Consider the following 27,810-nt stretch of genomic DNA (forward strand, 5'->3'; position numbering starts at 1 on the left):
ATGATGGGGACGCCCCCAGGGTGGAGGGGACATGTCCCCTTGCCTATCGGGTGAGTGGCATCGCCTGGAATTGGTGACCTGAGGTGGCTCAAGCAGGTCCCAAATCAGCCCAGGATGAGGTACCTGGGGACACCTGCCTTTGGGGACAGATAGGTGACACCGCAGTGCCCTGATGCTCGTCTCTCCTCCTCCACGAAATCCTGCTCCAGCCAAAAAGGGGCTGCAGGAGCTTGGGGCAGCCCAAGGAGATCCACTACCCCATGCCAGCAGGATGCCACGATGGCGACGGTGACCCCGCGTGGGCAGTGTCACCCCAGGGCCCCCACGCTGGAAGGTGTCCCGTGCCATCACATCCCTGACACGAGCCTTTCCCGGTGCTGCAGCGCTGTCACCATACTCAGCCCCGTCCCTGTCCCCATCCCCAGGGCCCCCTGGGAGCGGAAAAGCAGCGACGACGGCAGCATCTGTGCTGGCTGTGCCGGCAGCTGCCAGCCTGCCTGCCCTGCCCCACGCTCGCTGCCGCCGTATAAATAGAGGCAGTGAGAGGCAGGGAGCTCCTGGCAGCCACCATGAAGGGCCTCAACCTGCTCTGCTGCTGCGTGGCCTCGCTCCTGCTCCTCGGCACTGCAGGTATGGCTGCCCGCCGGGCTGTGGGTGCCTGTGGGTCCCCATGGGGCTGTGGGGGCCATGGGTCCCCAAGGAGGCTGCGGGTCCCCATGGGGCTGCAGGTGCCCATGGGGCTGTGGGTGCCTGTGGGGTAGTAGGTACCTATGGGGCTGTGGGCACCCAGCAGGTTGTGGGCACCCATAGGGCTGGGGGTGCCTATGGGCTGGGGTGCCCAGTGGGGCTGTGGGCACCTTTGGGACTGCGGGTGCCTGTGGTGCTGTGGGTGCCCTGCAGGGCTGTAGGAACCCATGGGGCTGTGGGTGCCCTGCAAGGCTGCAGTTACCTGTGGGGCTGTGGGTGCTGCTAGAGCTGTGGCTGCTCATGGGGCTGCGGGTGCCAGTGAGGCTCTGGAGTGCCCAGCTTGCACCCCAGGGCTGGGTGGGTGCCACGAAGAGGACAGGGTGGCAGGGGTACCGCCGTGCTGGCTCCCCGGCAGCTCTGCCAAGGCTGCAGGGTCACCCCAAAATGTGCAGGGAGACACAGTGGGGAACTGTGGACAGGAGGGGCTGGAGGGGGGATGTGGGCTGGGGTCCTCCCTCCAGAGCCAGGGTGGGCACAGAGGCTGTGCTGCCACCAATGTGCTTAGGGTCAGTGTCACCCGTGGGTGCCGAGGTGGCTCGGTTTTGGGCTGTGAGGACTTGGGGGGGCTGCTGGGGTGCTGGGGCACCCCGTAGTCGGAGCAGGATGGGGTAGGCTGTTTGCCCTAGGGGTCTTTCCCCCCACCCAAGGACCTGCCAAGCAAGATAGCACTTTGGGTGACCCCCAACCCCCTTCCCTGGGCTGTCCTATCCCGACTTAGCACCCCTGTCCCCAGCTGGGTGTCCCTTGGGGGCCATGCAGTGGGGCGGCATCGCTGGTACCCTTGCTTGCCCTTGAGTTAATTTGGGCCGGTTCTCTGCCTGGCCGGGCTCCGGCGGCCGTGCTGCCGGGAGGGGGGCGGCTAAGTATGGAAACAGCCGTGTAAGGGGACACTGTGCTCCCTGCAGCCGCCCTGGCCCCCCCCAGCCGCCGGCCCCCCCGGCCTGCGCTGCCGCGGCCCCGCGCGCGAGCACCCGCAGCTGCCGCCTTCGAGCACCCGGCACCCCCAGCCCCGCCGAGTTTTGGCCTTTTAAGGGCATCTTGGACCATTCTTGTGAATAAATGGGTTTTGGGGTCAGCGATGCACCCCGCCGGTGGTGAAGTGACCTCTGTGGGGCCGTGGGTCAGGGCTGGGGACAGGGGTGGATGGAAAGGTCCTCTATGGGCATGGCTGGTGGATGGTGCCAACCCAGGCTAGGCTGGTGGCCCTGTGGGACATCAGGGGCTTGTCACCATGGTGGGTGACCACCAGCCCAGCTCTTGGTTGGGTTGAGGCTGGCACTGAGGCTGGCACAGAGGCTGGCATGGCCTGAGCTGTGGCAGACAGCGAGGGAGCAGCCTGGGTGATGCTGTAGGGCTGGACGTGGTGTTGGGCAGCTCATCACCAGCACCCTGCTCAGCCCAGCGCTGGGATCCCACATCTTGGAGGAGGCTCCGGGGCCGGGAGGCACCCTGGGGGTCTGCCGCTCCAGAGCCGGCTCCGAGGGGCAGCTGGCACCCCCTGAAACTCCACCCTCGGCATCTTCTACTTATTGGGGGGGTCCTGTATTTCACCCTGGTCCTGTAGCTTTGGGAAAAAGATATAAGCAGTGGCACATCTCCTGCCCATGGTTCTGCTCCACAGGGACCAGTGGGGTTTGCACGATGAGTTTTGCTTTTCCTTTGGCGCCAAGCTGGGCTCTCAGACCTGGGCTCCTTTGGGGTGCAGGAGGTGGGCTTGGGGTGGAGGCGGGGAGGTGTTTTCCCATTTTTAACCCTTGTCTTCCCATTTAACCACCCTTTGGTAAGGACAAGGCAGGGGGAGCCCAGCAGGGAACTGGGGCCTTCACTGATGCATCGTGGAGAGGTGCGGTTCTCGGGGCGAGGGCAGGGTTTGGTGACACCTGGTGCTGCTGGGACCCTGTCACCGCTCCCACAGGCGAGGGGTGGGAAGTGTCCTGTGCCTGTGCTTGTACAGCCTCAGCCAAAATGGCCCATATGGATGGGGCTGGCAAAGCTCTCCTGCACAGCCAGAAGCCCTAGCGGGGGCCAGCACCCACCGCAGGGCCGGGTGATGGCTCAGGACAAGGGCACTCGCCTGCTGCTCCATCCCTGCTCCTGCCCGGGGGAAGGTCTCCCTCTCTCCGCACTTGCACCTTGGGCAGAGCCCGGCCACCCCTTCCAGGCTGGGTGGCCGTAGCGAGTCCCTGTGGCCACCGAGGATGGGCCACGGGGATGCTGGAGGGGCAGTGCCCAGCCATCACGCTCGGCAGCTTTGCCCTGGGGAGCCCTTGGCCCCCCGCAGCCATCATGGATTTGAGTGGGAGGGCTATGCTGGGCTGTGCCATCACCACCTCCAAGCTGGGCGAGGAGTTGAGGAAAGCCCTGGCACGCTGGCATCCTCCTGCAGCAAGTGCAGAGGGCTCTGTGGAGCTGACACAGACGCATCCTGGTGACAGCGAGCGCAGGCCACAGCCCTCAGGACTCCTCATTCTGCCTCAGCCTGGGAGGTGTCACCTCAGGATGGGCTCCATCACCATGTCCTCATGGCATTTTGGGGTGTTCTTCATCACCCAGGATGTCACCTTGAGGTGGGTTCCATCACCTGGAATGTCACCTCAGTTGGGCTCGGGGCCCAGGACTCAGCACCCATGGGAACTCCCCACCCTGACCATCCCAAACAAATGGCTCCCAGGGTAACCAGCTTCCCTAAGAGGTGGGGGACTGCTGTGTCCTAGTGACACCCCACTGGACTCACCCCACCTCCCCCCAGCATTGACACAACCGTGGGCACCACTGCCATTGGGTGCAGGGGTGGCCACAGTGAGGCAAGGGGCTTGGAGTGACATAGGCACCCATGGATCTTGGTTGCTTGTGCCACCTACATCCCTGTCACACCCCTGGTACCTTGCCTGGAGGAGATTCTGGCCCCTGTGGGTGCCCTATCTCTCTCCCAAACTGTTGCCTGAGGAAAGCAAGGCAGATGTCAGGCAGGTTGGCTTCGCTGTGACACCCTCTCCCACCAGCCATCCCTATCATGGTGTGTAGGTGACAGCCAGGCAGGCAGGACAGCTGGGACACTTTGCTTGTGCATGGCCCCGGTGGCACAGAGGCACCAGCAGGTCCCCGTGAGACAGCACCAGGCTGGGAAGGCTGTGCTGTGCCCAGGGACAACGCTCAGTGGGCTGCACTCTTGCCGTGTCCCCACTCACCAATCCGCCAGCCCCACGCAGGTGCCAGATCCCCGCACTGGGAGCGCGGGCTTGCTGGGGTGCTGAAACCCCAGCTCAGCTGGTGGGTCCAAGGGTGACCAAATTGCTCATAAAATTGCCTGTTCCCCAGGCACTGCAGGAATAGCAGCAGGCCCTGGTGCCTTGGCAGGGCTTTGCTGGGCTATTTTCAGTCCGCAGGGACATTTCCCTTGTAAGCGATAACCCAAGGAAGCCAGTGAGCTCATGTGCCGGTGGGGGCTGGCGGAGGGGCCGGGGAGTCTCCAGCCGGGCATCCCGAGCCACACTGGGGTGTTGGAAGTGGCAGCACGGCCCTGGTACCAGCCAGGTGCGTGGCTTGACCCTGCCTGCCTCCCCGCTCATGGGGGCACGCCGTGGAAGAGGGCTTGGAGCTGTGTGGCCCCATCCCTGTGCAAGGGCTGAGCTGGGATCCCCTGGGTACCACTGCTTGGCATGGTCAGGCAGCATCTCTTCCTGGACTTTCCCATTGATATGAGGATCTTGTGGGACGATGGATCATTAGGCTTTAAAATCCAGGTTGATGAGTCCAAGGGCTCTCACCGTCCTGCCCAGGTGCCCAGGAATCCTTGCGATGACCAAAGAAGAGGGATGGTGAGTTCTTGCAGGAGGACTCACATTCAGTGCATGGAGGATATCCCTTGGGGCCACCAGGGAAGCCTGGGGTGGGTTGGTGAAGCCTCCCATTGCAGGAGGCCCGGGGACAGGACCAGCGTGACCTCTCAGGAGTCCCTGCTCTGGAGGAAGGGGCTTCTCCAGCCCCAGCCATGGCACAGTGCTTCCCTTAGGTCCTTCAGCATCCCCCTGGGCTGCAGACCCCATGGGTAGGTGTTCCTCGACGTACAGAGTGACATTTGCCTGTGCCGAAATACATGCTGTTTTCTTGACATCTGCTCACTTGCAGACCCAGATCTCCCCTGGCCAGGGAGTGGTGGCTGCTTTGTCCTCCACTGCCCTGATCTTTGTGTCTTCTGCAAGTCAGGAGTTCAGGTTTTCTTCCAAATCTTTAGGGTGAATGCCCTGTGGGGTGACGGTTGAAAAAACACCCAGTAGAAGTGATTCCCTGTTTTCATCTCTATATTTAGAAAGCTCCAAGCCTGGTTTTAATCCCTTTGGTGCATCCTGGTGAGGTTTCTTTACCCTTTCTTAATCAAAATATCATGCAGTTCTAGCAGACTATTTATAGAAATCAAATCAATTTGTATTTTTTTTCAACTAAACTTAAAATCTTGTCCACAAATGAAGTCAAGTTAGTCTGACGAAGCTGTTTCCTATACACCCGCTGGGCTCTGCATTGAAAAACTGGAAAATATTTGGGTTTTGCTGGTGCCTTGGGATCACGAAGCCTCTGGGATGGGATGCTGTGGCTGGGTGTGCACAAGGGTCTGGACAGTCAACCCCATCCTCGGCCACTCTTGTGCTTGTGTCCTCTGGGCTTCATGAGCCACTTTGGGACCCTTTCCTCTCCCAGTCGGTGAAAGCGTTGGCCTGGCCAGCTCCAAACTGGTGCTAGAGCCGGGCTCCCATCTGACCTGGCTGATGAAGGGCTGCTGTGTGAAACGTGGCAATAAACCACCAGCACTTCCTCTCTGGGGCTTGGTGGCGGCACCGGGCTCCGCTGGGATAGCACAGGGTGGGAAACAGGCACAGGAATAGCGGGGAGGAGATGCCTTCCTCTGTCACGCTCCATCCAAGCACCCAGGGATGGGCGTGCAAGGCTGGGGTGCCCAAGCCTAAGCCCAGGTGAGGTGCATGGCTCCCGCTTTGGGCTCCCCCAGCCCTGCCTCCCGCCTCAGCAGGGTTACTGGTTGCAGAAAGGTCAGGCTAACAGGGCTAATCCACCTCAATTTACTTTTTCCAGAAGCCGGGCTGCTGGCTGGCAGCAGCACGGAGAATCGTAATCCCCGGGTGCTGCACCCCTGCCCCGGCAGACCCCCGTGTGCAGCTGATGGCTGGGGCAGGCAGGGGCCGACCCTTGCTGAAGGCAGGGCCGAGTGTCACAGGGCTGCGGTTTGAGCACCAGAGACCTGACAAACTCGTGTCAGGTCCCCAGCTAGCCTGAGTCCTGGGCTCTCAGAGCCATGAGCTGGAGGAGCACAAGGGTACGTCCCTGAGCAGAGGTTATAGGAACCCCACAGAGCCCAGTGGGCAGGGACATTGCCATGAAGTGGGGGGGGTCTCACAGGAAAGGAGGGTCTGCAGCAGGTCCAGCAGTGCGGCTGGTGTCTTCTGTGGAAAATCCCGGGAAGTACCAGCCAGTTCCTTTGAGGCCAGCCATCTTTCATGAGGTTTTAAAGAGCTTCATCAGAACAAAGCACAGCCTTGCCTCTCCCTGAAAAGGAAGGGACAGATGTTTGGGGTGCAAGTTTCCCCCAAAACGCCACTGGGAGGACAAGGGGAGAGCAGGACTTGCAGGAGCCAGCAGATAAGTCCCCTGCACGCTGCAGGGGCCGGGATCTGGGCAGGGGAAGGGGGCGTGCGAAAAGCCATCCCCGCGGCACTGCGCATCTCAGGCCCCACGCTCAGGGCTCCTATTTCTGCTGGAGGGGGAGAACGTCCCTCCCAGGGCCACCTGTGCCCATCTGTCCCTCCTAGCCAGCCCCTGCCCTGGTTCTATCCTCGGGGGCTGTCCCTCCTGGAGGACCCATTTCGGCACCAAGGCGTTGCTGTTCCATATGACGCCATGCAGGGATGGAGGGGACACGGTGGCAGGGTCACAATCAGCCTCCGGCAGCCATCCCTATCCTTTCCGCACAGGCTTTTCCCAGTGCAAGCCAGCCGTGGCATCCTGTGGCACACAGAGCCCTGGCATGAGCTCTCTGTCCCTGCAGCTGTGCCCCAGGGTGCTGTCACTTCTGGGGAAAGGGTCCCCAGGCAGCCGACAGCCCTTCCAGCCCCTACAGATAGGCGTGAGATTCGGGGCGGGCAGGGGCAGCGCAAGCTGTGGATCCTCTGGGAGGTCAGGTCCCCAAGGGGAGCAGGACAAGGGCTACTCTCTAATGCCAGCGGGCTGCTTGGCACAATGCAGGGCATGAACAAGGGGAGCCCCGGTGTCACTTTACAAGGTGGCTGTCCCTGGTCCCTCCCGGAGCCCACGGGTCCCGCAGGACGGGGCCCAGGTGCGGACGTCACCCTTGGCTGGCAGCAGGGTGAGGGGCTGGGGCCAGCAACCGAGGGGGCTGGTGCTTCATTGCCTGCAACCCACCGAGCTGCTCCTTCTGATTCCCCCGTACAGTTGCTGGGCCATATTTTTAGCCTCTGGCGGACGCACAGAGGGTGTTAAGCCCATAACCTTCGGCCCATCTCGCTGCTCATCGGCTGGCCATCTGCAGATCAGCACAATTCACCGTGTGATGGATTTGGAGACCATGTAGGGGAAACAGGAGGGAGAAGGAGGTGGAGAGGGGAGAGGGACTTTGTATAAGACCTTGAAGGTCACAGGAAATTAAGCCTGTGACCAGCACACTGGCAGGAACATCCCAGTCGGAGCGCCTGGGGAATATTTCCCTTTTCCCATGAGGGACAGCTCACGGTGGATGCCAAGGTTGCCATTGTGCCCGGCCGCAGTGGATGACGGCCCCTCTGTCCCTCTGCATTGGGTCAGAGGGGACACGCAGACGCCAGACAAAGCCCTCGGGACACGCGAGGTCTCCTTTGCCTGGCGCTGCTCCCCCCTCTGCCCGCATTGACCCTCCCTGAATGCCCGCCCAAGGAGCTGCGCTCCCCTCCCAGCCCTCCAGGTCACCAGCTATTTTGGGGCCAAGCCGAGGATATCCCTGTCTCCGTCGGCCGAGGGGACCCTCGGGAGACCCAGGCTGGTCTCCAGGCTGCCAGGGCCAGGCAGGGGCACGCTGGCCCTGAGCCACCTGCGGCTTTACAGGTCAGACGTAGCACATTCTCCTTCGAGTGGCTCCCAGCAGGCTGGGCACCCTGAGGGGTCCCAGGGGTCCTGCAGGAAGGTGACCCAAAGGAGAAGGGTGCTCCAGGTGGGAGGGAGGTGGGTGGGAGCTGTGCGGGACCCGTCTCCCTCCAGCTGGGAGCCGAATCAGGAGCCCAGAGGCACCTGCGAGCCGTGTGCCAGCAAAGGACGGAGGAGGTCGGCGAGGGCAGAGCAAGGGTGACCCATGCATCCGGTTTCGGCACGGCGAGGGGCCGTGGGGACGGCAGCAGCTCCACCGTGCCAGGCTGCACATGAGAGTGACTGGAAACCCTGGCAGGCTGAGGCACGCCCCGTCCCCGCCAGCCGCCTGCCGCTGGCATGGCTCATCCCCCGGCAGGAATGTGGCCGCTGCCTGACTCCCAGCTAACAGCACCACTGGCCCCGGCATGGGGATAGATGCAACGACCTGCCCAGAGTCCCTGGCCATGGCAAACTGGCTTGCAGTGGGCAGAGTGGTCTGGGGCTGGCACTGCGCCCACCCTGGCTCAGCTGTCCCGTGCTCAGCCACCACGGTTCCCCGTGGCTAAGACCGGCGAGCCCCAGCACCACAGCTTTGCTGAAGCCTGCCAATGCTCTGCAGGACACACAGCCCCGTGGCTCCCCAGCATGGACATGGTGCAGGAGCCGGAGAAGAGGGCTGGCTGCCAGCCGGCTGGCTGTGCCCGGCACTGCCTGTGCCCGGTGCTGCCTGCTCTCCTCCCCGCAGCCTGGGTGGAGGTGGCATTTTTTTCCTGGTTGGCACCTGCTTGCCAGCTGGAGTACAAAGGAATTATTTTCCTCTGAAACGCTTCCCTGGTATGCAGGCATTAGACGTTTTGGGGGATTATTTAGACTAGCAGCAACTGTTTGTAACAGAGACAGTATAGCTGGTGATCTTTTATTTTTGGCACCCGTTGACTAATGTTAAATTGCAGTTGGAGGCCTATGGAAAATACGGATGGCTTCTCCCAGGCCACAGAACAAACTCATTGTGTCCCCGCCAGCCGCACAGCGCGGCAAATGCTTTCCTAGTGAAGGGATGCTCACAATAAATAGCTCCTGAGCCCCGCTGCCAGGGTCAGGCCCTGCCTGCGCTTGCCTCCTGCAGAAAGGCAGGGAGCCCCTTGCCCCTTCCTCTCCCTTGCACCTTCCTCCTCCTCACCCTTGCCCAGCCACCTGCCATGGCTCTCCCAAGGCAGGGCTGAGGAAGGACCTTTTTAACCTGCCAAGTGCCTCCGGCCCCTCGAGCTACGCTTTTTGTTATTCCTCCCCCCTCCCCCATTTTTAAGGGCTGCTTTGCCACCTTCCTGCAGCGCTTTGCAGTGGGTAGCAGCCACAGCCCCATGCAGCCATGGCTGGCGCAGCCGTAGGGCCCCCTGCTAGCATCAGCTTTGCCCCCCCCAAACACCTCTTTGCACCCAGCTTCTTGCAACAGGGAGAGAAAATTGAGCTGGAACTAGAGAAGGTTTAGGAAAGAGTTTAAACCTCTTGGTAACAGCCACAAATCCTCCCTCAGGGCCCCCCCCAGCACTGACGGGGAACAAGTGGGTGCCCTGGTAGCCATGTGCCAGCGCGGGTAAGACTGACTGAGCTGTTCTCATCGTTTAGAGCCACACGCCCCCGGCATGGACCATGTCGGCGGTGCTGCTGAAAGCCCCTTGCCAGCTGCAGAGCCCAGGCTGGAGGAGAAGGCAGCTGATGGCAGCCCTGAGGAGGACCAAGATGGCGGCCCTGCCAATACCTCCTTGCCTGGCACTGCTGAGGAGGGACGTGGAGAGGGGAAGGAAGAGCCGGTGGGTGGCCTGAGCAGGGACCTGGCGCCAGGGGATGGCCGGCTGGAGGAGACCACCAGGGAGAAGGTCCAGGAGGGGCCCAACAAGGCACAGAGCCCAGGGGAGGACACCATGCTGGGTACCCCTGAGGCAGCGCATCATGAAGGGAACCACGGGCCTGCCTCACAAGATGGCTTCCATGCCCGGGAGGATAAGGAGCCCAGCACCAAGAAAGGAGTCTCTGAGGAGCAAAGGCAGCCTGGGGAAGAGAAAATGGAGGAGCCAAGAGCAGTGTCTGCTCCTGAGGGGGGACAGGAAGGGGACGAGCAGAGCTCAGAGGAAGATGATGAACAGGGGGAGTCTGAGGAAGATGAACATGGCAAGTCTGAGGAAGATGGAGGCGAGGGAGAGTCCAAGGAGGAGGGAGAGTCTAAGGAGGAGGAAGAGTCTGAGGAAGATGGTGCTGGGCCAACAGGGCCAGAGAACGGAGCTGAAGGGAGTGACAAGGAAGTGGCCAGCACTTCCAGCAAAAAGGGCCATGGCAAACCAGCAGCTGCAGGCAAGGGAGAAGCCGGGGATGGTCCTGCCAGCTGCCATCACCCACCCTGTGGGGACACAGCAGAAGACCCGCCAGCAGTGGTGGAAAACCCGCCAGCAGCAGCAGATCCACCAGCAGTGGTGGGAAACCCACCAGCAGCAGAAGATCCACCAGCAGTGGTGGGAAACCCACCAGTAGCAGAAGATCCACCAGCAGTGGTGGGAAACCCACCAGCAGCAGAAGATCCACCAGCAGTAGTGGGAAACCCACCAGCAGCAGAAGATCCACCAGCAGTGGTGGGAAACCCACCAGTAGCAGAAGACCCACCAGCAGTGGTGGAAAACCCCCCAGCAGGAGAAGACCCCCCTGCAGACAAGCCATCACTGGCAGAAACGGAGAGCCCACCTGGCCACAGCACCCACCCAACTGCTGCCGAGCTCCAGCACAGCCAGATAGGTTGGAGTCTTTTCTTGTTGGTGTTTCTGTAGCAGCGAGAGTGACCTACTATCAACCCCAGCGGAGCTGAGCTTGGCACATTAAACTGCGCCTAGTGCATGGCCCTCTCCTAACGCTTGTGCTTCCTGCGCCTGCCCCTAACCGCTGCACGGCTGGGCCGGCTGCGGGCATCAAGGGCACAGGCAGGAGCCCGCAGATGCCTGCAATGCAGGCGCTCATTGCAGCAATACCAAAGCTGGCTGACATTTCCTTCGCTGCACTTTAAGCCCATCATTTCTCCTCTGGGCTGTGGACGCTGATAAGATTTTTAACACACAGGCCCCTCTCAGCACCCGCAGACCTCTTAAAGGCTCTTTATCCTCCATGCTCAGAGTCCTCCGGACCCCCAGCTTGCTTGGTGCAAGGACAGGATGGTGCCTGGGCTGGTGGGTCTCTTGTCCACCAGCCCTTGCCTTGTAGGGAAGGTGTGAAGAGCTAATTCAGATCGATGAATTGCTGAAGCACCAGCTCTGGCCATGTTCAATCAGTGAAAGGCTAGCTAAGGAAAAGGGACACCCCCCACCATGATTTCTTGTGGACTTTGGCTCAGGGGTTGGGCAGTGACCTTTGGACCCAGCTGTCTTTTTCTGCTTTCATTCATAATGTCCCAGCTCAAAAAGTTCCCATTTGTGCTGAAAGGGAAACACAGTTTGGTGTCTGTGGCTTTACTTGGCAAGTCAAAAGGTCTTCCTCAGCCCAACACTCGGTAGACGTTCAACACAGTCCCAGGGCTTGGCGATGCCCTGCTTGGCCCAGGCATCCCCAGCCCACCCAGTTAGCACGCGTCTGTCCCCAGACCTGTCCCTAAACTCCCACTAAAGCCCAGCCTAGCTCCAGATACCAAAAAGCATTTGGAGCTGCACAGGTCCCCTGGTGAGCCAGCACCTCCAGGGAGAGGACGCCTCTGTCTCCCTGTCTCGGGGACATCGGGGTGCCTACCCCAGGTGGAGGCACCTGCCTCATGCTCCCCGGGCCTGGCACAGAGCTGTGGGGATCCCAGGCCATCCCGAGCCAGGGCTCCATGCAGAGGGCTCCAGCCTGATCTGGGGGCAGAGGTGGGAGAAGTGGGAGGGAACAACCCTTTTGGCAAAGGCGAGGCAGCCAGGATGGGTCAGGCTGGCTGGTCTCTCAATAGCCAGTCCCAGCCTTGCACATCCTCACGTCTCTGTCTCAATGCATAATTTTGGGGGGCAAGTGGACAGACGGAGAGGCAGAGCAGAGTGTGCCTGCAAGCAAGGCTTAGTCTTGGAGGAGCTGCAGCTGCTGGGGGAAGCGGCAGGGCAGGCAGGGGCCCCATCGGGCAGCAGGTGCCACGCGTGCTCGTGCTACGCTCCAGCCCCGGGAGCCCCTTCCAGGCACATCCTTCGCATTCCCCGCAAGCGGCCGGCCCTCACTCCCCCCAGGGACACGGCGTGCCTCCCTCGCCAGCCTCTCCTCGGAGCCAAGCAGTTGCCCATGACGCTTTCCCCAGCAGCCACAGCCCTGGCAGCCTGCGGCAAGCCTCCAGGAGCCTTTGCAAAAGAGAAACTGCGTGGTGTGCCAAAGGCGACAGCAACTGTCAAGGCGCACGGCAGGTCTGCGGACTTGGGGTGTGTGTGCTCCCCCAAGCGCTCTCCTCAGCAGTAGCTTGTGTGAGCGCCTGTGTGGAGTCCCCTGCTCCAGCAGTAACAGGTCTCCTTGTGTTTTCCTCCAGAAGAGGTTGAAGATGCCAGCGAGCCGACCAAGCGTGACCGGTCCCACTTGGAGAGCACCCTCAAGCTGAACGAGGACAAACCTGCTGATGATTTCTCAGGTGAGGGGGCCTGGGTGGCACTGAGCCATGCATGCCCTGCTCCTTCACTCCAGGCAACCCCTGCAGGACAGGCTCTTCACTATTCTGCTGTACCCAGAGCATGGATGAGATTTCACTTCCCTAGAGTGTTTTGGTTTTAACCTTACTTCTTGTAGGCCCAGCAACACCATAGCTTCAATAACAGCCCTTTTGCTGCTCTTGGGTTAACATACTTCAGGTATTTTAAAGACAGCCCCAAGGGCATACAAGGATTAGGAGGGTTAGAGAGGCTGGAAGATGCAGATGGTGAATCAGCCCCAGGCAGCCATGCTGCTGCCCAGAGAAACCTGGGGCAACTTGTAATAAAGGGATTGGATTTTTATTCCAATTACTTACTGGGTTTTGCTATTATAAAGCTTGCTTCTGGTGACCTCATAGGTGGTCTGGACTGGAAAGAAAGTGATAAAAGCTGCTGTGGAAAAAGCTCCTTCTTCTATCCAGCAGCTTAGGGGCTGTGCCATAGGTCCCTGGCACCGTGGTGGAGGGCTTTTGGGATCATGGGTGTTGAGTGCTAAACAGCATTAACGAGAGATATTCCTTCCATCAGCTGCTGGCACGTGCAAGAGCAGCAGCAGATGGGGACAGTACCCAGCAGGAAACATGAGCAGGGAGGGGCATCAAAATGCATGACTGGGATCAGTTTGACCAAGATTTCAACTGTAAGCCAAGTCCCTTGATCCACAGCTAAGTCACCCTCAAGATCTGCAGGGAATGCCCAGCAGCTTACCTAGGAGGGACTCAGTCAGCATGGTGGGGTTTGCTTTTCACCCATCTGCATGCTTCTGCTCCTGCAGGAGCACTGCAGCGGCTGAGGAAGATCTATCACTCCTCCATCAAGCCCCTGGAACAGTCCTACAGATACAACGAGCTGAGACAACATGAGATCACAGGTAATGCCATGGGCACTGGGGTCTCTGGCACCATCAGGTCATTGGGGTGCAGATAACAGCACAGAGAGCAGATCATGGAAAGGCTCAGATAGTTTGTCTTCCTTTGTGGCTTCCCAAGAAGGCCATGAACATGCTGGGCTTAGAGGCCATGCCCTAGTGAACCCAGCGGCAGGCATTCCTGCATCTGCCTTAGCCCATCTGCTGTCAGGACCATATGCGTAGGCTGAGTATTGAGCCCTGCCTGCTTTGGGTCCTCCACCTGCTCAACACCAATGCCCTGTACCCGTGCCAAGCAGCGATCACAGCCCAGTGAAACAGGCTTGGCAAGGAAGCTTAGGACCTCTCAAGGCTGGGGATGAGCTTCCTGGGGGTGGCTGGAGCTGGCATCCTTCCTGCTCAGTATGGGACACAGCCATGTGGGCAGGGTATCCCTCAAGCTCAGCAGACTTCACTCATCCTGGGAGTTAGAGTTTCCACCCCTTGGCAACTACAGACACATTGGATCAGGTGAACAGGTCCCTGTGGCCACAGGCACTGGCTCGGTCTGAGCCCCAGCAGTACATGTGTCCCTCCAGAAGAGGAAAGTGCAGCCCTGGTCCCAAGATGCTCACAAACTACAGGAAGCTCTTGTGACCCATATGACACAAACAGCCTCATTTTCTAAGCACAGATGGATCAAGCTCAAGTCCAAGGTCCCTGTTCACCAGGGTAATTCTCCTGTGAACCCTTACTCCAGCCCTGTTCTGAGCCAGATGCCCCCTGTGCCTTGGCTAGCCAGGCAAGGGATTCTTGAACCCCTGCTGCCTGTGTCCCAGGGCTGCATGCCCACATCAGTCTCCTGGCAGGGTCCCTCCTTGTCCTGAAGTTCTGCCTCCCTCCTCAGGTTTCCAGCCTCACACACCCTGGAGCCATGCCCTCCCTCCTGGTGAGACAGGACCTAGATACACCCTCCACACAGACCTTCCTTTTGCAGCTGGACTCTGCTCCACCAGTGCACAGATCCCATATTCATTTGGGCAAACCCCTGGGACATATCCCCTTAGAGCCTCTGTTTTACAGGCACACCCACTGCAGCCCTAATACAACTCCTAAATCTGTGTCAAATATTTTGTAAGCAGGCTTGAACACCTCCATGCCCAGCCAGCCCATCTCCAGCTTAGAGCCAGTGGGGAAGCATGGGGGACCCATGGGGCAGGGACAGGTCTATAAAGTCCTCATCACCAGCCCAGGTCCTGTCCCCTCAAGACACAGAACACCCTGGACATCATCCACCACCCACCCACGGGGGTTCTGGAGGGGACATTTGTAGGTCTCATAAAACACGAGCTGTGACTAGCTCTCCTGCAGCGAGTTCTGTGTTGCTGCCTTTGCAGTGCCTGTTTCACTCTGTCCTGCTTGCCAGCAGCTGGGGACCACAATCCGCTTGCTGTGTGGGAGGGTAACTGGGGGGGTGGGGGTCGTCACAGCAACACACCATGCTGTGGCCAGCACAGGAGGGGTGCCCTGCAGACTATCACCCCACAGCTGCTGTCACCCACCCAGTGGGTTGGCCTGTCCCCTCCCTCATGCAGCCAGCATAGCACTGCTACGTGCCTGGGGAAGGAGCACCAGAAGCTGTAGGGTTGGCATCCCAGTGTGCATCCCCACAGCCTCTTCAGCAGCAGCACCATGCAGTGAGGACAGCCCAGCCATGCCCTGTCCCAGCTGTCTCCATCCTGGAGCTCACAGATTCAGCAACACCCCAACCTCCTCTCCAAGCTGCTTTGGTCTGTGTTGGTGGCAGTGCAAGCATCTGCATTTACCGTCAGCTCAACCTGGGACACTGTTTAGGAGGACATTTGGGGTTACAGGGACAGCTGGTAGGCTTCCAGCCTCTAACCCTCACTTTGCTGTTCACTGCCAGAGGATGCAGCCCCCAGCCTCAGTTCCCAGTGCACAACCCATTTCCTTGCTCAGGACATCCCACTTCGCCCTTCAGCCATCCCATGACCAAGCAGCCACCTCCCTGCTCCCTTTTTGGGAGGAAGCAAGTGTTTCTCAGGAACCTGTTGGCTTCCTCCCAACTCCTGAGGAAACAACTAACCCTTGTGTTTTCCCACCCCAAGGCCCCTCTCAAACCCAGCTCCTGAGCAGGACTCGCCACAGACACAGGTCCTGGTGTTCCTCACAGCCTCATCTTACAACACACCATGGTCTGTTCTACTTCACCATGAGGAATGACCATCCCTCAGGCTGAGAGTCCCCCAGGTCAGGTCCCAGCAGGAGTGCCCCCAGCACACCCTGTTGTGTCCTACACAGCACCCTCCCAGCAGTCCAGATACAATCCAGAGCTGGTAAGCCACAACCTCCTGGCCCTAAGGGAAGGGCCTGTGGACACCGCATTGCCTGCAGCCCTCGGCTCAGCCATGAGACACCCTGGCATGAGATCACCCTCAGAAATGTTGGTCCTGCCACCAGTCTCCTGGAAGCCTCTCTGACACCCCAACACACACCACTCCATCCTGGAAGCCTAGAGCCCAGCAGTTTGCCTCTAATACCCACAGATCCAGCTTTTCCCAATCCCTCATTAGCAGTGTAATTAGAGAAACCTGCAAATTAGTTAGAAGGTTGGCCCAGAGAGCCCTCTTGACGTTGTAAGGCAAGTGAGGACATGGTGGGGCTGAGGGAGTCTTCTCAGCTGTTTCTTCTGTATGGTGCCCCTGTCCTGAGTGGGTTTGTTGCATCTGTGGTGCCCCTGTAAGCTGGAAGATGCCCCCAACCTCTCCCCCTGTGCCCACTCCACATGGCAGGGGGAGGCTGGAGGGTGCAGAGCTGCAGGCCCAGCTGATTGGGAGGACCAGGACAGCTGGGAGAGCAGCAGGACTGGCCTGTCATGGAATATGTGTGACCTTTGGAGGTGTAAGCCAATATAGAGGGGTGCCATCGCAAGCACCTTCACCCCTCCATTACACAGCAGCCCTCCATTTTGTCTCCCTTCCCATTGGCTCTGCTCACATGCACCAGCCAGTGTAATCCAAGGAGCTCCTCTGCTCACCACAGCTCACAAAAAAACCTGTGTAGCCAAGCGTCACCTGTCCTGGGGGAGCTGCGACTGCCACTGACAATCTCGGATTCTGAATTGTCGGGGTGCATCCCAGAAAACTCATGCCACACCTTCTGCTTACAGCGTGTTTAAGCCTGGCGGGTGCCATCTCCTTTTCCCTGCCTGCCAACCTCCCGTGTCTCCACTCTGCCATCCCATGTGTGTGCAGGCACTTTCTGACTGGGTCTGCCTGTGTGCTTGGTCACAGCGGGGCCACCCTGTAGGGACTGTTGCTAGCTCAGAGGTGAAGGACTCTCCCAGTCTGGTGATGGGAAGCTTGCTCTGAAGTCGTGCCGGTTTGTGGTGCATGCTGGTGACCCTAATTACTGTATATGTGCCATTAACAAGTGTCACTGTATAGGCAATGACCTCCCAGTTGCCATCACTAGCCACCCTAGGGCTGGTTATGGGTAACCACACCACTGGGGTGGTCAGGATGCTTGTCGGGGTTGGTTACTGTCCTGACCACGGCTTGTTGGGCTCTGTTTGCTTGGTGAACGTTGCTGGGGAAGGCAATAACTCTGCTAAGCAGGGCAGGAGGGTTGGGGTGCTGTCTCAGACATGGCAGCTCCCCCAAGCCACATCCCCGGTGCACAAGGCAGACTGGGGTTTAGTGCTTGTCCTGGTAGCTGCGGGTCTTGTTGCTCACAGACTGTAACTCCTTCTCTCCTGCTGGGAATGTGGCCGTCGCTGGCTTTTCCTGCCCACGAGAAGGCCAGGGCCAGTCTTCAGCTCCCTCCTCGGCCTGGGACAGACCCAGGCAGCTGCATCCCTCCTTCGACTCATGGTACCTTTTCTCTCTCCCCGTGTCCCTTGCTAACAGCTTACCCCGGACGCACCCTGGGCTCCTCTGCCACAGGTTGGTATCGCTGCCTGTTACCTGCATGCTGCCAGTGCTGCCTAAGCTCTTTGCTGGCCTCTGGCTTTCCTGTTCACCTGCCCCAACAGAGCCACACTTCCCAGGCACCAAGCAGACCCTGGTATTTGGCGTCCCATGGCACCCACCAGAGCCGGTGTCCCCAGCCCTTCTAGAGCTTGGCACATGTGTCACTGTACTTTGTCCCAGGCCTGACTCTGTGCACCCCAACAGCCCCCTCCTTCCTGCAATCCCCACCTCGCCCAAGCTTTGACACCTTTCCCTCTTGGGTTAAGACTCAAGAGGTTGCGTGTTCCTCTAGCCATGGTTCAAAGGCATTTGTGGTGGACCTGTGGGTTGATCTCTCACCCACAGCAAGAGCTGGAGGTGCCCAGCAGATAGCCCACCCTATGGAAGGGGTTCTTCCCACGCTTCACCCTCCTACGTGCAGAAACTTTCCTGAATGTCCACCCTTGATCCCCCCTGGCTGCAGCTTAAGCCAATGAGCCCGCAGCAGCTGTCCCAGTAACACAGGCTGGCCCCTGCACGGCGGCCTCAGCCCCCTCGGGACCCAGAGCTGGCTCCTCTCCCTGCCTATCCTGCTCAGGGTGTGCTGCCAGGTCCCCCCCAGAGAAGCAGAAGATGGGAGATGGGCCAAGAAATGCCAGCCAACACCCAGCCCTTCCCGTGGGTCAGGTGCTGGGCCACGGGAACAATGTCCCTGCTGCGACATGAGGCAGCGAAATCCTATATTCTGGTACTCGTGTCCTACCCCACGGCTCCTGCTGCCGGATCCTGCCAAAACGGGCTCCTCCGCGCCCCGGCTCCATATGTGGCAGAGCCCTGCCAGCGCCTGGAGGGTCTCTGGCTCCCAGTCATGCCAGCATGTCGGCAGCAGAGAGGGTTGTAGATATATATAGCATATCTCGATAGCTGTCTTATCTGCATCTCTAGCTGCAGGCGCACACACGCGCGTGCTGCTTGTGTGGGCGTACGCTCACAGGGAGCATAGCGCAGAGGCAGGCACAGGCAATCTGCAGCCACGTGTGCCTTGTCCCTCTGTCTGCGGGCACACGTGCTGTGCGGGTACTTGTGGCTTTTGAAGCTTCGGGAGCAGGCTGGCCAGCCCTCCAAGGGCTGCCGTGTGGTGCATCCATACCATAGGCAGAGTGGCCTGTGGTGTTCGCAGTACAGGGATGGGGTGACAGTGTGGGCAATGCTGGGAGAGTCTTCCCAGGGGTTTTAGCCTTCCTGGGTGGTTTGAGGACAGAGTGAGACCTTTGTGCCCCTGGCTCAGTCTGAACCAGGAGAGGAAGGAGGTTTTGCCACGTCGTCCTCCGCTTTGCGTAGCATCCTCAGGACAGACTTGCACAACGGGGTGTGAGCTGACACCAGGCACTTGTGCTGGGCTTGAGGACAAAGAGGGAGAAAAGCCAGCCAAGGGTTAATCCCAGCCCCAGAGCAGCAGTGCTCCCACCCAATGGCAGCCTGGTGATGCAAACAACATGGAAAAACCTCCCAGAAAGCCACTGCTTAAGGAAAACACACCTATTTGGACATCCAAATTGCTCCTACCCCAGAAGCTGAACAGTCCAAGACAAATGCAGGCTCTGTGGAGGCAGATGTGACCTTGCTGGCCCTGTTTGCCAGGTGCTTTGCAGGATCACAGCATGCTCTTTACCCTGCAAATGCGGCAGCTTAGAGAAGCTGTTTTAAGCTGCTGTGTTTTAAGCAGGACCACAGATGAAGGGGCGCAAGGTTTGAGGACCTCCCTGCTCGCAGGCAGGGCCTGATCACACACCAGCGCGCAACTGCTTCTGCAAATGCCACCAGGACATGCCTGGTGGTGAGCTGGGATGGAGCTTGAGCTGGGAGCGAGGCAGGCTGGACTGGGAGCGAGCAGCCACAGGGTGGCTGGAGAGAGCCGCTGTGATGGAGCTGCCACCAGCCTTGCCCAGGGCTGGCTCTTTTCCCCTGGCTGGACCATCAAGGTGACCCAAATCAGTGCTGACAGACACAGCGGGTGGATGTAGCAGGGACAGATGCCAGGCCAGCACCCTCCCGGGTGGGAGATGCTCTCTGCCCTCCCAGACCCTGAGCAGCAGCCAGGAGGACCCGTGCATGGCCTCACATCCTCGGAGCTGTTGTGCTACCTGGAGAGCTGCAAGGATCCAGTGCCTGGCACTGCCCACAAAGCCCGTGGGGTGCCAGCACCCTGCTCCCAAAGTGAGGGGTAGAGATGGGCTCAACGAGCTGTCGGTGACCTGGCAGGACGGCTGCCTGCCTGCATCGCTGCCCGCCTCAGCACAGCGGGGCAGAGGTGGGGACGTGAAGCGGAGCTGGGTCGCGCGGGCTGCCTGTGTTCACACAGCCACGCCTGTCCGGGAACGTGTTACAGAAGAGCACGCGGGGACCCGCCTCAAACCTCTGGCACAACATCACAGGGATAATAATAACAATAATCATCCGAAACCCAATTAAAGCCAGCAAGCGAACAGAGCAGCAGCGATTGAGTGGCACAGAGGAATGATTAATCACGAAAGTCTGAGGTTTCAACATTTGTTTTTGTCCCGTGTGAGAAGACAACATTGGATCCCCGCAGCTCACAGGCAGGGAGTGGGCAGGGCTGTCCTCCTGGTTCGGATGTGGCTGCCCTGCTTTGGGGAGGAGGGTTGAGCTGCCTGGATGCAGCTGTGTCCCATGGAGAGATGTCCCCAGCCCATTCCCTTCCCCAGTGGCGACACGGTGGCCCTGCATTGGGCAGATGCAAGCAGGAGGAGGCTGGCACGCTCTGCCCGATTCCTGCACCCATGGTCGGATAGGTTCGGTGTGGAACCGCCATGCAGTGCCCTCTGGCACCCTTGGGAGCAGGATCTCAGCACCATGTGGGCTTTGCGGCTCCCCCCACCTTGGAGATGGATCCCCAGCTTGGTGGAAAGCTGCTGGCTCCTGAGTGGGCAGCAGCCATGGAGCAGCAGGGTCTCTCAGCCACTGCAGGGAAAATAGCTTTGCCTTAGGCGCAGGGCTGAAGAGAGGGTGCCGAGGGTGGCATGGGTCCCCCAAGGGCATCTGCTCGCCCTGTGTCACAGGGGAAGGCTCAGCTCTGGCTGAGAGACAGCAGCTCCCAGCTCCTCTGGTAGCATCCAGCCCCTCTCCTGGCTGGATTCCTGCTGGCAGCAGTGGGACGGATCCTTTCTCCCACCCTGAGTGCAAGACTTGGGATGGGGAAGGTTCCCACCAGCGGAAACTCACTCATCCAGTTTTTTCCTTCCATTTCTGGCCTGACTTGGGCTTGAGCCGACTAGCAGGCTCCCGGACGTCCTGGGCAAAGCTTGAGAGCTGGCATGGGCCAGGGGCTCCTCTGGCTCTGCCGGCTGCCTGCCCCCTGGCCTGGGTGCTTGGGGGGTCGAGCAGCATGGGCACAGGCTGATTACACAGGTCCCACTTGAGCAGGGATTGCTCCTGGGGGTGGTGGCTTCGTGTGTCCAGGGAACTCCGTGCTCCTAGACCGATCATGTGGCATGGGGACAGGTCCTTATGGGCCCATCACCAGCCTCCTCGAGCCCCTTAGCAAACTGCAGAACTTGAAGAGTGCGGGATGGGGACTGTAGTTCATTCTCTTCCCGCCTTTCCGCAAGCCCAAAGCAGGGCCGTTTGCCCAGCCTGCCCTCCCCTCACTGGGCTGGAGCCTTGCGCCCAGCTCATACATAAGCAGGGACCTTCTGCTCGACCAGAGGGCTGGGAGCCACGACCTGGGAGCAGATCCCTGTGAGGATATGGTAGAAAGGCTTGCAGGCAGCTGGCAGAAGGCTTGCACCACGCTTACCAAGCACTGCGCCATAGTATTGCTCCTTAAACCACGCCAGCTCCCTTTGCATGTGGCATTCACCTGGTTGCCGCACGGCCACCCTCTTCGCATGTCCCGTGCTTTGTGGCGGCTGCCTTCTAACAGCAGTCCCCCCTGCAGCCACCCCCAAACTCACTCTGGCTAAACCAGAACCAAACTGAGACAAGATTTAAAAGACTTCAAGTCTTCCTGTAGTCAAAGAAGGGCCGAACCTCAGAGAATGTCAGACAAGTGATGTGGGGTCTCCTGCAGAGCATGGCGACATCCCGCTCCTGCAGACACTGGAGCCCATCGCTGGGCCATGCCTTGGCTCGCAAATGGCTGGTGGCCCCAAAAGGGTGGCTGTTTCCCCGGCAGCATCACCGCGCTGCTCAGATGGGATGCTCGTTACAGCCAGCAGTTAATCGCGTGGCGGCGACGGCTATTGTTTCTTCACTTCCTCTTGTTATTTCCCCTCTCCGCAGATGGGGAGATCACTTCCAAGCCAATGGTGCTATTCCTGGGACCGTGGAGCGTCGGCAAATCCTCCATGATAAACTACCTCCTTGGGCTGGACGACACTCCCTACCAGCTCTACACAGGTACCATGCTCACCACTCTCTCCCTCTCTGCTAAGGGTGTGCTGGCACTGGCATTTCTGCATCCGTGCAGTCAGCAATTCCTGGCCACGTCTCTTCGATCCCCTTATAATGGCAGGGAGGTTGGGATCTGGTCCATGCTGCCTGGCTGCAGTGCCACGCGGAGGGAGAGGTTCTGCACTACGGCCCAAGGCCTGTCCACCCTCTCCCGGGAGGAGGAGGGCATTTTTCCCCACAGCATCCCCGTCCTGCAGCGCATGGCTCACCGCCTCCGATCTCGACCGCGAGAGCAGCCATCATGTCACAAGGGCAACTCGCCTTTGCCTTCTCCCCTTCCCTCCTCATGTGGAGCCAATTAATTTGTCCTCCCAGGAGAAAAGTCATTCCTTTTCCCTCCTCCCTGCTCCCATGGATGTCATCTCTCAGCTGAGGGCAGATGTCGGTGGCCAGCTCTGTACCGCGGTAATGAGGGCTCCTGGGAGGTGGTTCTCCAGGGCACCTTGTGCAGTCAGGCCACTTCCAGAACAACCAGTGCCCACAGAAGACAGCCCTGCTGGCATTTTCTCAAGAGGTTTGGCAAGAATTTCATAGCCCTGCTGCTTGCCTTCCCCCAGCATCTCTTGGCAAGCAAGTGATGCTCCTGAGCTTCCCGGCTAGTTCCAGGCCAGCCCTGTCACGTCCGTTGCTGAGCATGGATTTCACAGGTCTGCTATTCCTCTTGTTGCTGGGCAGGGGCAGAACCCACCACCTCTGAATTCACTGTCATCATGCACGGCCCCAAGCTGAAGACCATCGAGGGCATCGTGATGGCTGCTGACAGCGCCCGCTCCTTCTCACCCCTGGAGAAGTTTGGGCAGAACTTCTTGGAGAAGCTGATAGGGATCGAGGTGCCCCACAAACTGCTGGAGCGAGTCACCTTTGTGGACACGCCGGGCATCATTGAAAACCGCAAGCAGCAAGAACGAGGTAGGGGTTTACTGGCTTCATCTAAGGGACTCCAGAAAAGATGCCATAACGATGTGAGGTGACAAAGATGGCTGAAGCACAATGGGGAAGAGCCCTAGGCTACAAAACAGGTCTTGCATTGGAGGGGATGGCAGCATTTGTCTGCCCATGGCTATGGCAGCAGCAGCTTGGAGCTGGGGAACATACCCAAGTGTCGTCAGCTAGAGCAGCCATTTCTGCTGTTTGGAGGTGTTACAGACAGGCATTTCGGCAAGGTGTATCCTGGGGACTCCTTGGACTGTTGATTGTCTGCCTCAGCTCAGCATTTAATGCCCCATTTGTCACCCTTGAAGCCAGGCTTTGCCAATGGCTGGTGCTACAGCAGGGCCCAGAGAAGCACGAGTCTGTCCCTACAGGACCTGGAACGCCAGGACAGATCAGCAGGGCTTCTTAACTCACTTGGTGCCCACTGGGGAAAGGAATGATGTGGCCAATATTTGCTCAGAGGAGCTGCAGGAATCTGTGGCCAAATTCCCAGCAGGGAGAAAGAAGATTTGGAGGTGAGGCTGAGGGAGACATGTAGTCGCAGGCCCAGACACACAGGGATGGGTTTTCATGCCAAGAAACTCTGAAGTGTTTTTAGCACATGAGAAACAGGTTCTAGGCTGCATGGGAATTCCTCTGTGTCTCACACCCTGTCCAACCCGGACAGGGCGTGAGGTGTGGCAGGTTCAAGGTTTATCTATCCTTTGACCTGTAGGGACTCATTCTCTCTTTCCTCTCCTCAAGGTTACCCGTTCAACGACGTGTGCCAATGGTTCATTGATAGAGCTGATCTCATCTTCGTTGTTTTTGACCCTACAAAGCTGGACGTGGGCTTGGAGCTGGAGATGCTGTTTCGCCAGCTGAAGGGCCGCGAGTCTCAGATCCGAATCATCTTGAACAAAGCTGACAGCCTGGCTACCCAGGAGCTCATGCGAGTCTACGGTGCCTTATTCTGGAGCCTGGCTCCTCTCATCAATGTCACAGAGCCACCCAGAGTGTACGTCAGCTCCTTCTGGCCCCAGGAGTACCATCCGGATACCCACAAAGACCTGTTCCTCAAAGAAGAGATATCGCTCCTGGAAGATCTCAACCAGGTGATTGAGAACAGGATGGAAAATAAGATCGCCTTCATACGCCAGCACGCCATCCGGGTGCGCATCCACGCCCTTTTGGTCGATCGTTATCTACAGACCTACAAGGACAAAATGACCTTCTTTAGCGATGGAGAACTGGTGTTCAGGGACATTGTGGAAGATCCTGACAAGTTCTTTATCTTTAAGTCTATTCTGGCAAAGACCAATGTCAGCAAATTTGACCTCCCCAACCGCGAGGCTTACAAGGACTTCTTTGGCATCAACCCCATCACCAGTTTTAAGCTGCTGTCTCAGCAGTGTTCCTACATGGGAGGGTGTTTCCTAGAGAAGATCGAGAAGGCCATCACTCGCGAGCTTCCCGATCTCTTGGGAAGCATCGGCTTGGGGAAGAAGCCCAACATTCTCTCCTGTGACATCACTGGCTGTGGCGAAACCCCAAAGAATCGCTACAGGAAACCCTAAGGTGTCCTGTAATATAACCATCCACGTGTTCCTACTGGTGAATGAGCTTATGTCTTATCTGTCCAAGAAGCCGTGGTTTGTTAACCCTTTGAGTGCCACACTGGCAAAGGCTACTGTACGATGAGGACTTTGACATCGATGGCAGGGGAAGATGGGTGGGCATAAGAAAGAGAATAAAAACTGTGAATTCCTGACATTTTATCTTTGTTCTTTTGAGTAGAAGGCAATGTTTAAGCTGTAAGTATGAGCAATGCACAGTGAGCTAGAACTGTAGCTGCTTTTTCACTGGTGCCAAGAGTGCATGAACAGGAATTTCAACCTCTGCATCTCTGAAGCCAGCAGGGAGCGAGAACAAGGGCACGGCGTGAGAGCACAGGGGAAAGTGGTGACACACTAACCCGGGGCATCACCAGGAGCCCTGGGGGCAAAGCACTGAGCAAGAAAAGAGAGGCCAGATCCCAGCTGTTGTTTTCAGGCACAAGCATCCTACAAATCTCTGCAAATATTGATCTTGTTTTTCTTTCTGAGACTTGTGGGTTACCAAGTGAGTTCTCCTTTCGCAGAACAGCTGAGTTGAACTTCTGCAGCCTTCACCTGGGTGTTTGCCTTAAGAAGGGGCATTTGCAGGGGCGTTTGTAGCTCCAGACAGATAGCCGTGATGGGATTTGCAAGTTCATGTCAGAGGAAACAGTGGGCTGGAAAGGAGCTGAGCTGTGCTGGAGGAGGAAGGCCAGCACCCCAAATCACACGGTCCCGCAAGGAGTCATGAACAGGTTTTCCTCCCCCTGGGCCAGCACAGGGACAGGGCACTTCATGCCTGTGTGTGCCATCAACCTCAAAAACCCATGCTGGCAAGTCAAGCCTGTGCAACAGCAGGGCTCTGAGGATTAAGGGTTTGGCAATTTGACCTTGTTCAAGTCCATGTTGCTGTTTTCTCAGTCAAACCCTCATGTTTTTGTGCTCTGTGGAGGGAGGCATGAACAGGGGGTCACTAACCACATCCTTTTGCCCATTTGCTGATCTGTTCTCCCTAGGACAACCCAGGCAGGTTTCTCTGGCTTGTTCACCAAACTTCCCCCATTTTAGCCATTTTGTCTGCTCATCTCTGTGCATCAGCACTCAGTCCTGGGAGGAGAAAGAGTATTGCTTTGGAAACACCCGAGCAGGGTGAGGTTCCACGTGGACAGCCAACCTTGAAACCCAGCAGTGAAAGCCAGGGGATTAAGGGTGGCCTCATCACTTGGCCCTCATGGCCAGCATGGCTGGATGCTGAGCCAAACACAAACCAGCCAAGAGGTAGATGTTGGCCTGGATGGAAACTAGTGCCTTTGAGCCCACCAAGGACCTGCTGAATGTCCCTTCTCCTTCCTCCTGCCAAATGACCACAGCTAGCGCTGCTCTCCAGGAAACCTCTGGAGCAGAGGGACTTACCTTTGACAGGAACAAGAAGATGTGGAGGTGCCAGGTGAGGCAAGAAAAAGGCAAAAAGAATGAAAGAGGGAAAGAGAAAGCTGGGAATGGAAGGCTTTTGTGATGAGAAGGGTGTGAAGGGCAGTGCCCCTTGTCTCCACGTACCCAAAGGGACATGGCCTAGGGCAGAAGTTCTGTGGAGGCTCCATGTCCCCTGGCACAGAGGCCAGGCACTGCAAAGAAGAGGTCCCCTCCAGTCCAGGTGAGTTTGGGGCGACGCTGCCCAAGGGACTTCCATGCTCCTTGCCTCTGCTTTGAGGTAGGACTCTACATTTGAACTTATGAAGACAAGACCCAAACCTACGTCCAAGCATGGGAAGGGGCATGACTTGTGCAGAAGGATTTTGCCCACAGGGCAGAGGGGACCGGAGGTCCGAGGGAAAGCAAGCAGAGTGTCAGAGAAAGCAGCAGCCAGAAGAGCCTGGAGAGAAGTGATGTGTTCGTGAGTCAGTGTCGTAAGGTCTCAAACCTGCCCCAGAGCTGCTGCCCCCCTCCACTGCTGTTCTTTCTTCTTTCTTGTACATGATCCTGTTGTTCATCAGCATCCCTCTCTGTCTCACCTACTCCTCCTCGCCTCTAACTCTCCTCTGCTGGACTAGTCTGCATGGTTTTCTTAAGAGTTAATGGAATAGAAATAGGCTAATATTGTCACTGTTCCTGCCATCGCACTGCGTGTCACTGTCACGGCAAGCAAAGGGTATCAAACATTTCTATTTGCGAGTGCTGTATCGTGCCACCTCTTTCCTTGCTGCCCTGTCCCCTCAAAGCCATGGGTTCTGGGGTACCCAGGGAAAGGCTCCCCATCCCAGGAAGGAGCTCCGATGCTCCCTTATGGCCCTGAACCTAAAGGCACCATCGCTCTGCTCTCAGGCCACTCCCATCGTTCTCCCCATCCCTTCTCTGTTTTCCTTTTCTTTTGCTTTATTCTCCAGCACTCACTGCCTCCTCTCCTCCCTTTCTCTTCCCTTCAGCACCCACATGCCCTGTGCAAAGCCCTGGTGCCCATGTCCTGGATGGGGCTCCTCTTGTGACAGCCAAAACCTTTTTCCTCTGCCCCAATATTGTATGTTAGGGTTCTCTTTCCAAAGTGATGTCAGTGGTGGTCCGAAGCTGGGGCTGTTTTCTGCTCCCTGTGACACACACTGACTCGGCTCTGTGCTGGCTCAGGGAGACACCAGCACTGAGATGCTTTCTCTCCTGTGGATCCAAGTAGCTGTCAGTCCCAAGAAGATTGCAGTTCCCAGCCCCGCTCTCTCCGAGCTTTCTTAGGAGAGCTCTGGGAATCTGGGAGTGGAAATGGGGAGCAGGGACAGCCTTTCATTTTGCTAGGAAACCCCAAGCCCCATGCCCATGGCACAGTGGGGTGAGCATCTTGCCTGAGAGCATCACAGGAGGGAGGGAGCTGGGACACAGGCCCACGTAGCTGCCCATGATCGTGTGCATTGGGATAAAACTGTCAGCTTGAACATCAGCCTGTCTAATAAAACCTGGTATTTTCCAAACACACTCCCTGCAGATGCTTGTTCTGTTTCTCCTGCTAGTGCAGTACGAGCGCTGGGGATGGGGTGGCCGAGGGGGTGCAGCTGCAGGCAGCGAGGCAGAAGCTCCCATCTCCTTCCCTGCACCCTGGCCTTGTACCCATCCCTTGCACAGGACCTGCCGGCAACGCCTGAGCCATGTTGTTGCTTTTTCCAACCTGGCTTCCTGTGCCGTAGGCACAAACGGGCAAAGCAAAACCCAGCTCATTTGCTTTGTGCTTCAGGGCAGCGCAGTCTTCCCTGGTGGGACAGATCCTTGCTTCCACCCGCACTAGGAGATGCTCTTTAAACCCCCTTTGTGTGTGGTCCCCCTCCTCCTCTTCCCCCCACAGAGGCCTCTGCCATGCTGAGCGCTCTGAGAGAAAAGCCATCCCTCCCCTCCACGCGGGGACCACGTTGCCCCTGGGCCCGGCACAAAGCCAGCTCCGATTCACGCATGGGGGCTCCAGCACAAAGCTCCGGGGAGAAGCAGGAGCT

The 27,810-nt window shown here is 58.3% G+C and overlaps 2 protein-coding genes across 4 annotated transcripts in view; one reads left to right on the plus strand and one right to left on the minus strand.

The window, feature by feature from the left end:
- GLIS2 (GLIS family zinc finger 2) overlaps nucleotides 1-27,810 on the minus strand; it is a 300,390-nt gene that overhangs the window by 24,502 nt on the left and 248,078 nt on the right. The gene's annotated exons all lie outside the window — the stretch shown is intronic.
- Nucleotides 537-27,288, plus strand: SRL (sarcalumenin). 3 transcript variants are annotated; one of them, XM_049791157.1, is made up of 8 exons: nucleotides 570-630; nucleotides 9,499-10,656; nucleotides 12,389-12,487; nucleotides 13,321-13,416; nucleotides 17,322-17,357; nucleotides 21,666-21,782; nucleotides 22,512-22,745; nucleotides 23,514-27,288. In XM_049791157.1, exons 1-8 carry the CDS (start codon nucleotides 570-572, stop codon nucleotides 24,323-24,325), a joined length of 2,613 nt encoding a protein of 870 aa, XP_049647114.1. In that variant the 3' UTR covers nucleotides 24,326-27,288. The 3 variants fall into 3 exon arrangements, with proteins under 3 accessions (XP_049647117.1, XP_049647114.1, XP_049647116.1); XM_049791160.1 differs by lacking the exon at nucleotides 9,499-10,656 and having other exon boundaries at nucleotides 537-630; XM_049791159.1 differs by lacking the exon at nucleotides 17,322-17,357.

Source organism: Accipiter gentilis, chromosome 33 (genome assembly GCF_929443795.1).
Source record: "Accipiter gentilis chromosome 33, bAccGen1.1, whole genome shotgun sequence".
Taxonomy (NCBI): domain Eukaryota; kingdom Metazoa; phylum Chordata; class Aves; order Accipitriformes; family Accipitridae; genus Astur; species Astur gentilis.